The sequence below is a fragment of the Aulonocara sp. 'chitande type north' Nkhata Bay genome, linkage group LG3 (genome assembly GCF_057382095.1).
Source record: "Aulonocara sp. 'chitande type north' Nkhata Bay isolate Kocher_YH1m ecotype deep benthic linkage group LG3, A_spYH_male_GT1.1, whole genome shotgun sequence".
Lineage (NCBI taxonomy): Eukaryota > Metazoa > Chordata > Actinopteri > Cichliformes > Cichlidae > Aulonocara > Aulonocara sp. 'chitande type north' Nkhata Bay.
Genome location: NC_141346.1, coordinates 71,139,457 through 71,151,547, shown reverse-complemented (window position 1 = coordinate 71,151,547; position 12,091 = coordinate 71,139,457). Strand labels below are relative to the sequence as shown.

The 12,091-nt window shown below is 41.9% G+C and overlaps 1 protein-coding gene across 1 annotated transcript in view; it reads left to right on the top strand.

The window, feature by feature from the left end:
* Positions 1–203: 203 nt before the first annotated feature.
* LOC147336915 (protein NLRC3-like) overlaps positions 204–12,091 on the top strand; it is a 70,852-nt gene continuing 58,964 nt past the window's right edge. The window contains exons 1-6 of the mRNA XM_086287170.1: positions 204–322; positions 578–679; positions 1,672–1,750; positions 1,912–2,098; positions 2,227–4,021; positions 4,515–4,688. Of these exons, the coding sequence (XP_086143296.1) occupies positions 204–322; positions 578–679; positions 1,672–1,750; positions 1,912–2,098; positions 2,227–4,021; positions 4,515–4,688 (2,456 nt within the window). The remainder of the gene's footprint in view (positions 323–577; positions 680–1,671; positions 1,751–1,911; positions 2,099–2,226; positions 4,022–4,514; positions 4,689–12,091) is intronic.

The window sequence follows — 12,091 nt, the reverse complement described above, 5'->3', positions numbered from 1 at the left end:
ATGAAACGTCTTCCAGAAACTTAAAGACGTCTCTTTTCTCTCCAAGCTCCTTAGATCACATGACCTGGATGACTGAACCTACAGACACATTGACCTGGTTTCATGGTCACATGACAGGTCAGAGGTCAGCGACTGTAACTCAGTTCCTCCTGTTAATGTGAACTCACTGAGTGTTTGTGGTTTACCTCTCAGACTGACTGAAGATGATGATGGAGGAAGAGGAGGACAGAGCAGAGTCTGCAGGGTCCAGCTGTCCGTCTGTGAGGAGTGACTGGTCCAAACCTCTAAATCCAGACTTCAGTGGTGAACCTGGAGCAACGAGGTCAGAGAGCTGAACTCACTGAGTAACAGAAATAATTCTGCACTGACATTATAATCAGTGTTGACTCTGGTTGATTGTCTGACTGTGTTTGTGAGCTGAGAGGAAATGAAAATGAGTTTGTAACAAAAATCAGTTTTGTCCAGTTTTCCTGTAAAAAGCTGAACTCTAATCTAAGAGGATGTTACTGACAGGAAACAGCTGCATTATCTGCAGTCTGTGTGATCACAGCTGCTTCAATCATGTTTGTGTCTGCAGAGGTCAGAGGTCACAGTCTGCAGGGTCCAGCTGTCCGTCTGTGAGGAGCGACTGGTCCAAAGGTGACCCTCCAAACTTCAGTGGTGAACCTGGAGCAACGAGGTCAGAGAGCTGTGATGACTCCTTTACATGTTTGTGTTTCCTGGATAAATATGACCTGAAACATCCTCAGATTGTTACAAAGATTCATTAAAAAGAAAAGAATGAAAGAGAAAAGATCCAAATGTTCGACTTGGTCATTTGCTGTTTGAGGACAGTGATGCTCATATCTGTGGGGAAAGTGTGACCTGAGTGGGTTCATGTTTGTCTTTAAAGAACAGAGCTGCTCTGATTCTCTTTGTGTCTGATCTGTTAAACAGTCTGAGAGGTCACACAGAGACCCAGCAGCTAAAGCCTGGATCATACTGGCTGCTGTTACTCCATCAGGACAACACTGAACCACAGTGGTGTGGATGTAGTGGATAAATCCCACCATACTGATGCTCAGAGTTAACCACAGGGAACAAAACCAGATGTTACCTTCAGATTGTGACCTTTGGAGTGGACGATGCAGATTTCAATAGAGAATAAATGTTGTTGTTTTTCAGCTGTGAAGAAAGAATCTAATTTTCTGAACTTAAGAATTTATGATGCTGGAAACAACATGGAGACTATAACACAACATTTCCACTGTGTTCATAGAATGAATGTAAAACTGTCAGACATTCATTAAATATGCAAAATGTCTACAGAAGCATCAGAGGGTCAGACGTGAAGCACTCAGTGATTTTGATCAAATGACTCATCAGTTATTGATCTGTACTACACTGATCTACCACGTTAGTAAAGCTGGTGTTCTGGTGGTGGAGGGAGACTCGGATCATGTTCTGGTTTTGGAGCAGTGATCTGCTGATGGTTCAGTTTGATGAGCTTCTTCAAAATCATCCCTGACATCACCACTGAAAGGACGTCCATGAAAACAGACTGAAAATTACTGATATGTTCACAATCTGAGAGTTTAAAACTTGACAGACTTGATTCAGATGAAGTTATTTGAGCAGAAACTCCTGGATCTTTATCCTGTGTGGATCTAATCCTTCATGGTTCCTCCACAGAGTGGACCAGCAGAGCTCAGAGGTTCCCAGTGGTCAGTCTGCCCAGCAGCATCAAACACAGCTGGACTCCATATTTATGGTCTGTACATGTACAACAACTACTGTTACATCTGTTCTGTTCACAGTCATCTCCATGCTGCTCTTTGTAGACCAGTGGATCGTCAGTGTGTCCAACATGGATCTGATGTTTGGCTCCATGATTTCAGTCTGATTGGCTCATTCATAAATATTCTGTTCCAGCTGCTGGAGGACAACATCATCACTTTTGTGAAGAACGAGCTGAAGAAGATCCAGAAGGTTCTGAGTCCAGATTACCCAGAATGCTTAGAGAGTCAGAGGAGCAGCAGCAGAGAGGCGTTTGTGAAGATCACAGTGGACTTCCTGAGGAGAATGAAGCAGGAGGAGCTGGCTGACCGTCTGCAGAGCAGTAAGAGGATTTATCTAAAGATTTAAGCTGCTGGATAAATGAACATTTTCCAGAGATGGAAGATGGAGCAACATGTTTTAAAGATTAGTTCTTTTTGGAATTGAGTGTTTATTTTTCTTCTCATTCAGAACTTCAAGCTCCACTTTGTCATCGTAACCTTAAATCCACCCTGAAGAAGAAGTTCCAGTGTGTGTTTGAGGGCATCGCTAAAGCAGGAAACCCAACCCTCCTGAATCAGATCTACACAGAGCTCTACATCACAGAGGGAGGGACTGCAGAGGTCAATGATGAACATGAGGTCAGACAGATTGAAACAGCATCCAGGAAACCAGACAGACCAGAAACAACCATCAGACAAGAAGACATCTTTAAAGCCTCACCTGGAAGAGATGAACCAATCAGAACAGTGCTGACAAAGGGAGTGGCTGGCATTGGGAAAACAGTCTTAACACAGAAACACAGCCTGGACTGGGCTGAAGACAAAGCCAACCAGGACATCCAGTTCATATTTCCATTCACTTTCAGAGAGCTGAATGTGCTGAAAGAGGAAAAGTTCAGCTTGGTGGGACTTGTTCATCACTTCTTTACTGAAACCAAAGAAGCAGGAATCTGCAGCTTTGAAGACTTCCAGGTTGTGTTCATCTTTGATGGTCTGGATGAGTGTCGACTTCCTCTGGACTTCCACAAAACTACAATCCTAACTGACCCTAGAAAGTCCACCTCAGTGGATGTGCTGCTGATAAACCTCATCAGGGGGAAACTGCTTCCCTCTGCTCGCCTCTGGATAACCACACGACCTGCAGCAGCCAATCAGATCCCTCCTGACTGTGTTGGCATGGTGACAGAGGTCAGAGGGTTCACTGACCCACAGAAGGAGGAGTACTTCAGGAAGAGATTCAGAGATGAGGAGCAGGCCAGCAGGATCATCTCCCACATCAAGAAAGCTCGAAGCCTCCACATCATGTGCCACATCCCAGTCTTCTGCTGGATCACTGCTACAGTTCTGGAGGATGTGCTGGAAACCAGAGAGGGAGGACAGCTGCCCAAGACCCTGACTGAGATGTACATCCACTTCCTGGTGGTTCAGGCCAAAGTGAAGAAGGTCAAGTATGATGGAGGAGCTGAGACAGATCCACACTGGAGTCCAGAGAGCAGGAAGATGATGGAGTCTCTGGGAAAACTGGCTTTTGATCAGCTGCAGAAAGGAAACCTGATCTTCTATGAATCAGACCTGACAGAGTGTGGCATCGATATCAGAGCAGCCTCAGTGTACTCAGGAGTGTTCACACAGATCTTTAAAGAGGAGAGAGGACTGTACCAGGACAAGGTGTTCTGCTTCATCCATCTGAGTGTTCAGGAGTTTCTGGCTGCTCTTCATGTCCATCTGACCTTCAGCAACTCTGGACTCAATCTGATGGAACAACAGCAAACAACCTCCAAGCGGTTTAGTTTTTTTAGAAAAAAAGAGTCTCTCCACCAGAGTGCTGTGAACAAGGCCTTACAGAGTCCAAATGGACACCTGGACTTGTTCCTCCGCTTCCTCCTGGGTCTTTCACTGCAGACTAATCAGAGTCTCCTACGAGGTCTGCTGACACAGACAGGAAGCAGCTCACAGTACAATAAGAAAACAGTTCAGTACATCAAGAAGAAGCTCAGTGAGAATCTGTCTGCAGAGAAAAGCATCAATCTGTTCCACTGTCTGAATGAACTGAATGATCGTTCTCTAGTGGAGGAGATCCAACAGTCCCTGAGATCAGGACGTCTCTCCACAGATGAACTGTCTCCTGCTCAGTGGTCAGCTCTGGTCTTCATCTTACTGTCATCAGAAAAAGATCTGGATGTGTTTGACCTGAAGAAATACTCTGCTTCAGAGGAGGCTCTTCTGAGGCTGCTGCCAGTGGTCAAAGCCTCCAACAAAGCTCTGTAAGTACATATGTGATCATAGCTTTAGCTTTTAAATGTTTATTCTAGTTAACACAGATCAGGTGGAACAACTCAAATAAAATATCAAAAATACTAAGTGGTCATCGGTACTCAGTTTGTTCAATACTGAATACAATGGAGCACAAATTGTCCACGTTTCTGAAATATTTCTGGGTGTAACTGTCACCAAAGTGCAATTTAGACCTGGCCTGTGGTTGTTATCTAAGTGATAATCATCAATTCTACTAAAACAAATACAAAATAAAGAAATTTGACACATTCTGTTGATATCAAAAGCACACTGAACAATTCAGTGTTGTTTTACTGCTGTTCTCTCTTCACTTCTTCTCCTCTGATTCTCTCCACATGTTGCTCTGCATCAGTGCTCAGTTTCCTGACAAAACAAGATGAAATATTGCTAAATATAATAGTATCTCATTACACTTCAACATAAGTGTTTTATTTTTGTAATTGTTTATCTGTTATTTTTCAGACTGAGTCACTGTGACCTGTCAGAGAGAAGCTGTGAAGCTCTGGCCTCAGGTCTCAGCTCTCAGACCTCTAATCTGAGACAGCTGGACCTGAGTAACATCAACCTGAAGGATTCAGGCGTGAAGCTTCTGTCTGAAGGACTGAAGAGTCCACACTGTACACTGGAAACTCTCAGGTGAGATCAAGCATTTTTCTTTCATCAACTGACAGAATTAGCAGATTAATAATAAGGTAGTCCTCTAATAAGAGGACAAGTGGAGGTGTTTTGAAGGGCAACGTACTCTTATGTTAACAAGACAGGAAGTAGTTCCTGGGAACTGCTTCCTTTGTTATTGTCTAAGTAGAAACATGATGGTGAAACAGTGATGAGTTTGCAGAGGTGGATCCACAGCACACAACACAACAATGCTGTTGCGAGCTGAAAGCAGACTTCTCACAGATTCTGAGGCTGCAGGTTTCATCACTGTCCAACCAAAATTCACTGAACCAGCAGTAAATGAACGTCCAAAACGACGCTTCATGTTTAAAAAACAGATGATCAGGGGGATTTGTGTTTACATCTTTTTTGTGTGATCTGTTCACCTGCTGTTTTAGCTGTTTGGTGGTTGTTGAGATGGTTTTGTGAACTTTTAGCTGAGATCCTGACGTTTCTGTAGATACCACACATGTCTAATTACTTTGTACAGCATGAATGGCCATAACGAGGTTTTTAACAGTAAGAAAAGTTGTAAAACTTCAGAAAATATAATTAAAAGTCCAAAACCTTCTACGTCTGGTGGCTTGTGGTAAGGAGCAGATCAAACGAGTAAAGAATTACGTTATAATTATAAATGGCTTCAACAGCACATTCAGGTCTGTGAGACTCATTCAGACACTGAGCCGTGGCTCTGTGCTACATGCACATATTTCTGCATCTCTGCCATTCAGACACACTTTATATATAGTTTATTTTATGTAGTATTCAATACTGAACTGTACATTTAGTCTTTTTAAAGGCAGCAAGTTGTATTCAGTGTTTTCATAAAAGCCTTATTTCTATCCATTTACTGCTATTAGGAAGAACACGTGAGGTTTAAGACCTGGACCAGTTTGAAACCTTTTGTCCTCCACAGTGGAAAATGGGTGGAAATAAAAATGGGTCTCACTTTAGCCAGCTCCTAATTTTATCAGTTCTGCTCTCAGCGTCTCCTGTATATCTCCTGTATAAATGTTGCACTCAGCTTTGTGGTCTCCAATATCACTGAAATGCAGCCAGATGCTGCTCATTTTGCCTTTTCACTCTTTCCTGACACGCTTGCATTTCAGTACAGCTCCCATTTCTCTGTGTACTGGTCTCTACCACCACCCTTGCTGTCTATGGGACATTTCCGTCCTCTTTCACATAATGGTATGATCCCAGTCTGTCTCTTAAAGTGTTTGGCCACATGGTTTGCTCATCAGAATAACATCTCAGCCGTGCTCACATTGATTATCAGCAAGCCTGAAAATTCATCAATATTTGACATATGAAATTATCTCATGGGCTGGATTTGGCCCACGGGCCATATGTTTGACACCCCTGGTTTACACAGTTTGGTATTCAATGTACAAGTGAGCTAGCTCTCAGCTAACTAGCAGACAAGCTAACTGCTGGGACTGCGTCTTTCTAACAAGAGCGTCAGACACTCAGACTGGTTTCCTTTGTGGATGATGATGTGTTCTCACGCTGATCCTTCATGCTGATGCTGCCATCCACCCACTGCTCCTGGATTCCTCATCATCATCTCCATCAGCCCTCACAATACTCCACCTTCTTCAGCTTCATGTTCAGCAGCCTGGATGGACAGTAATTCTTTCCATGGGTTATGGTGGGACATTGAGAGCTGAAGTCAAACAGCAGTGAGAATGAAAGACTGATTCATTTCTATTTAGTCTTGTGCTGTGCAGCTTTGTTCAGAGCATTAAGGCCCAGCAAAGATCACTGAGTTCATAGAGTCCTGATGAAACCTGTGTGCTTATAGAAACTGAGACCAGATGAACCAGAATAGAAGGACATTAAAATGAAGTGTCAGCTACACAAAGGCAAAGCTATTCAGTTGTTGCTGTGAGTTATTTAAATGGAGGATGGAGTCAGACTTTAAGCTGCTGGACTCAGTCACTATATCCTGTTGTCCTCATAGAACCTGGACACACAGACTCACCTGTGACACAGTGACACACAGTGTGGGCTACACACACATTAGAAAGTGGATCAGTCACACTTGTGCAATCATTTGTTGTGCTGGGAAACCATGAACACTTTGAATCACATTAATGGCTTTGTTACAGCAACATGCAATCATGAGTTCAAAAGTAGTGCATTGTGTACTTATTTTAATAGTACTGCAGTATGAGAAGTGCAACATTCAGTGTGCAGAAACAGATCAGGTGCTTTCTAACAGCAGTGTTCCCTTTAACACAGCAGCAGTTCAAATATTTCTGTCAGTCTGAGCTGAAACATGAATCTAATCAAATATCAAATCAAAGTTATTTGCCTCTGCCAGGACGTTAACATTTGATCTAGTTTTTTACAAAGTTCCCTCAGCGTCCAGAGCCACCAACATACCTTTGATCAACAGCAAGTGAACATTTATAAATGTGTGTTTGCAGAACAGGAAGCAGCAGAACTATTGTTCTGTTATCAGGCAGCAGCACAAACGCTCATCAGCTCATTTACTGTGCAGGACTTTGAGTGTGTGAAGTGTGTGTTTGTGCTGGATTTCCTTTGGAGAATCTCAGTCAGAAACCAGACAAAGAAAAACTTTTTCAACAGTCCAGGTTGAGTTGACAACATGAACTGCATTTATCTTCCTCTGACTTGACATGTTCTTCCTCCTCTGCACCGAGCCAGCTGCTAGGACTCACAAGCTCATTGACATTTTCTGATGATAAAGAAACTCTCTTCTTCTGCACAATATGAGCAGCAACAGAGAAGAAGCTTTCACAGGTACAGATGTTGCAGCTGTGGCCAAGTACATGTGCTGCATGTTGGAGCAGCACTCTAATGGACAGGCCTCTGTACTGATGGTGGGCTCTGCTCTGTATCCACCACACTGTTCTCAGCTGAGTCTTCCTCCTGTTCACAATCACACTCTGATCAAGCATGTTCACGTTGTAACGCCGTGGCTTTCGTAGTCTCTCCTTTTTCTACAGCTCATGTGTTCTTCTTGTGACGCTGCGTCTTGAGGCTCATACATGCCGTCATTTGTTGATCCTAAGAACGTTCCTCAGACCGACTTCTTCAACAACAGATAACTTTAGTTGCATCAACACTGCCTCCTGGAACAGTTTAAAATGAACATGTCAAAGATCTGTACCTGTCTCCATGTTTCTGTCCCCGCCCCTTTCTCTCTGTCCTGGGTCATGTGAGCGCTGCAGTAGTATTAGGCCCACCCTCAATGCTCCCATTGGCTGAGATGCATAATGACGCCCATTTCAAGCCAGCACTGATCAACATCCCTCCTGTGACCCATGGCTGTTATATTCAGAGCCAGTGAGCACTTTCACAATAATCATGATTTTAAAAACTGTGATTAAAATAATTGCTGACGTTAATCAGTTAATGAGTTAACGAGATAATAACAGGTTAAGTTGCCCTAATAATTAGACTTTGATGACAAACTGATGTGATCTCCATGTTTCCTTTGTTGGACTGTGGGCGAGTGTCAGAACTGAATGTACTGAGTAACATGTAGAGTTTAAACATGTGTCAGTTCCAGTTTTAGAGCTCTAAAGTGCAGCTATCATGTTAGGAATATGTTAGGAATAGACAGGAACACTGAGCACACTGAGGTCAAATCTTTATTTTACCACTCGCTGCATTCTTGATGTTCATGAATTCAGCAGCTTCATGATTGTCTGCAGCATTAATCTCATATTTCCATTAAAAGTGTTGAATTTGACTGTTTGATGTTCTTTATGATCTCTGGCACCAGTTCATCTGTAGGCTGAGCTCAGTCCATCCATTTAGTGAAATGATGTTTAAAGGTCTCCTTGTCCTGTGAGCGTGCACAGATCCTGAAGCAGAAAGCCTGGGTTACAGAGAAATGATCATCACTGTGATGATGCTCATCATCTCTGACTGGGATTTGAGGTTTTGTCAAAGCAGCAAAGAAAGCCTGGCTATGTTGGACTGGGTGTGGCAGCAGCTCCCAGTTTGAGTTCAGGAGACAGACACTCTCTCTACTTTGAAGATCAGCTTCAAACTTTCCTTTTTAATAAAGCTTATAGTTCGAGCTGGATCAGGTGACCCTGAACCATCCCTTAGTTATGCTGCTATAGGCTCAGGCTGTTGGTGGACTTCCCATGATGCTCTGCTTTCTTCTCCCCTCTTTTCACTCCTGATGCTTTTATATGTCACTACTGCATGTCCTTAACTTTTGTCTCTCTGTTTTGTTCTTGTCTCTCTGAGCTCATCTCTTCTCTTTCCCCTCACCCTGCAACCAGTCATGGTAGATGCTCCTCCTGGAGCCTGTTTTCACTGGGAGGATCTTTGTGTCAAAGGGAGATCTTCTTCCCACCATCACCAAGTGCTGCTCACACTGGTGGCGGTTACCTTACACTGTTAAACAGCTTCAGATGACTGTTGTTGTCTGTTGGGTATTGTCACTTATAAATAAAGTTATAATGGATGGATAGATGTTATTGTGACAAAGAGAAAACAACTGTTGACAGATAGATTGTTGTTTTGTGTGTCTGCAGTCTGTCAGGCTGTCTGATCACAGAGGAAGGCTGTACTTCTCTGGCCTCCGCTCTGAGCTCCAACCCCTCCCATCTGAGAGAGCTGGACCTGAGCTACAATCATCCAGGTGATTCAGGAATTAAGCTGCTGTCGGCTGGACTGAAGGATCCAGGCTGGAGACTAGACACTTTCAGGTATGGAGAGAAAATCTGATAGAGGAGGAAGAGCTGGAAACATTTCCCGTGTCTTTCACTCACTTCCTGTTTGTTTCCTGCAGATGACACATGAACAATCACACATGCAGGAATATTTTCAGGGACAGACACACTAGTCTAGCTGGATAGTTCATGGATATTTATGTAGGGGTCTCCAAGGAGTCTGTTTGCAGGAACATTTAGGTCACAGGTGTACCTGATATAGATGCCAGTGTACCTAATAAAGTGTCAGCTAACATTTGGAAATGGAAGCTTAAATAATGACAAACTGTACATTCACAGCTGAATTCACAATAAATTTGTTCTGAAGTGCACATTTTTCTGTTATTGTTCTCAAACAACAGAATGAGAATGAAATATTGATTCTAACAGGGCCCATAAACAGCATTAGCTTAGCAGCATTAGCTTATCAGAGTTTCTATCATGGTCACAGAAATCTTTAGCAGAGAAAAGTGGCCTACTTAGCAATAACTGCTCAAGTTGTATAAAGAAAGGGAAAACAGTATTAGCATTAGCTGCTAATGGCAGCTTACTTAGCATAAACTCTTCACATCTTTATAATGCAAGGGAAAGGAGTCACTCATGGAAGCCTATTTAGCTTCCATGAGTGAAGAGAAAAGGGTATTAGCATAAGCTACTAATGCTTATTCACCTCAAATTAGCTTTAGCTGCTAATGGTAGCCTACTTAGCATTAACTCCTCACTAATATAATGCTAATTCATATCAAATTAGCATTAGCTGCTCATATTGTTATAAGGAAAGAGAAAACAATATTAGCATTAGCTACTAATAGTTATTCAGCCCCAATTAGAATAAGCCTCTAAAAGCAGCCTACTTAGCATTAACTCCTCACATCGTTGTTACCCAACGGGAAAGAGTATTAGTATTAGCTACTATCATTTTTAATAAGTAAGAGAAAACAGTGTTAGCATTATTGAATAATGCTAATTCATACTCAATTAGAATTAGCTATTTACAAGAGCGTACTTAGAATTAGCCGCTCACATTGTTAAAAAGTAAGGGAAAACAGTATTAGTATTAGCACATAATGCTAATTCACGTCAAAGTAGCATTAGTTAATAATGGCAGCCTACTTAGCATTAACTGCTCACTAATATAATGCTAATTCACATCAAATTAGCATTAGCTGCTCACATTGTTAAAAGGGAAAACAATAATAGCATTAGCTGCTAATAATTATTCACCTAATTAGAGTTAGCCCCTAATGGCAGCCTAGTTAGCATTAACTCCTGACATCGTTATAATGCAGGGGAAAAGGGTTACCATTATCGGATAATGCTAATTTACATCAAATTAACAATAGTTAATAATGGTAGACTTCGTATCATTAGCTGCTGTCATTGTTACAAAGCAAAGGAAAACAATATGAGCATTAGCTGCTAATGTTTTTTCATCTAAAATTAGCATTAGCCACTAATGGCAGCCTACTTAGCATTAACTCCTCACTAATATAATGCTAATTCACGTCAAATTAGCATTAGCTGCTAGCATCAGCCTACCTAGCACTAGCTGTTCACATTGTTAAAAGGGAAGAGAAAATGATATTAGCATTAGCTACTAATAATTATTCACCCCTAATTAGAATTAGCCGCTAATGGCAGTATACTTAGCATTAACTCCTCACATTGTTATAATGTAAGGGAAAAGAATTAGCATTATCTAATAATGTTGACCTTGGCCCACTGGAAAAGTTCAGAACTAAAGATTTAGGAGTGTTTCTCGATAGCTCTTTCTCATTTGAGAAACAAATGAATTCTGTTATTACAACCAGCTGTAAGGTTTATATTGTTGACTGTCATTTATGCTTAGAAATATTTACTCATATATGCTTAGAGTTGTATAATCGATTGCATGATGATAGAGGTTCGATCCTTAGTAGTCTGTAAAGACTCTGTGTGCCTTCCAGAGTGCTCTGGCATGCACACAGCACTTGGGGCCATGAGAGAGGTCGTACCCTCTCTTACTGATTTATGGTGTAGGACAGGGGTCTCAAACTCAATTTAGCTGGGGGCCGCTGCAGGCAGAGTCTGGGTGAGGCTTGGCCGCATTAGGTTTTCCACAAGAAAGGCATGGTTAAAAAAATTCCAATCTTCTCAAATCTCTTTATTTTTATTTTTTAACACAAAATATGAAAAATAAATAAACAAATTAAGAATTAATAAGAAAATAAATCAATCTGTAATACATAAATAAAATAATAATAAGATATTTTTAGTCAGTGAACTTGTGTGTATCTTTCAGTCTTCTATATCTGCTGTATTTAGATTGAAATGTCTGTATTAACAGTTCTATAACCTTCTTCTGAACATGAATGGAACACTGTAGAAAATGAACTGTTCTTCTGAACATGGCTTCTCTTGCCTACTCCTTGCTGCTAGAGACCTGGCAGCGTTTCCTCTCGCATAGCCGAGCCAGATTTGGCCTGAGGGAGGAAGCAGTTGCGACCCTCAGTATGTCTTGAAGATGATCATCCGTAAGTCTGGACCTGTACTTGGACTTATTGAAGTTCAAAGTGGAGAAGAGCTTTTGGCACAAGTATGTGCTACCAAAAAGGCACATGGTCCGCTTGAACATTCGGGAAAGCCGAGGGAAACTAGGGCTCAAGTCTCTCAAAAATTGTCCAAGCTTGTCTGCTTTTCCAC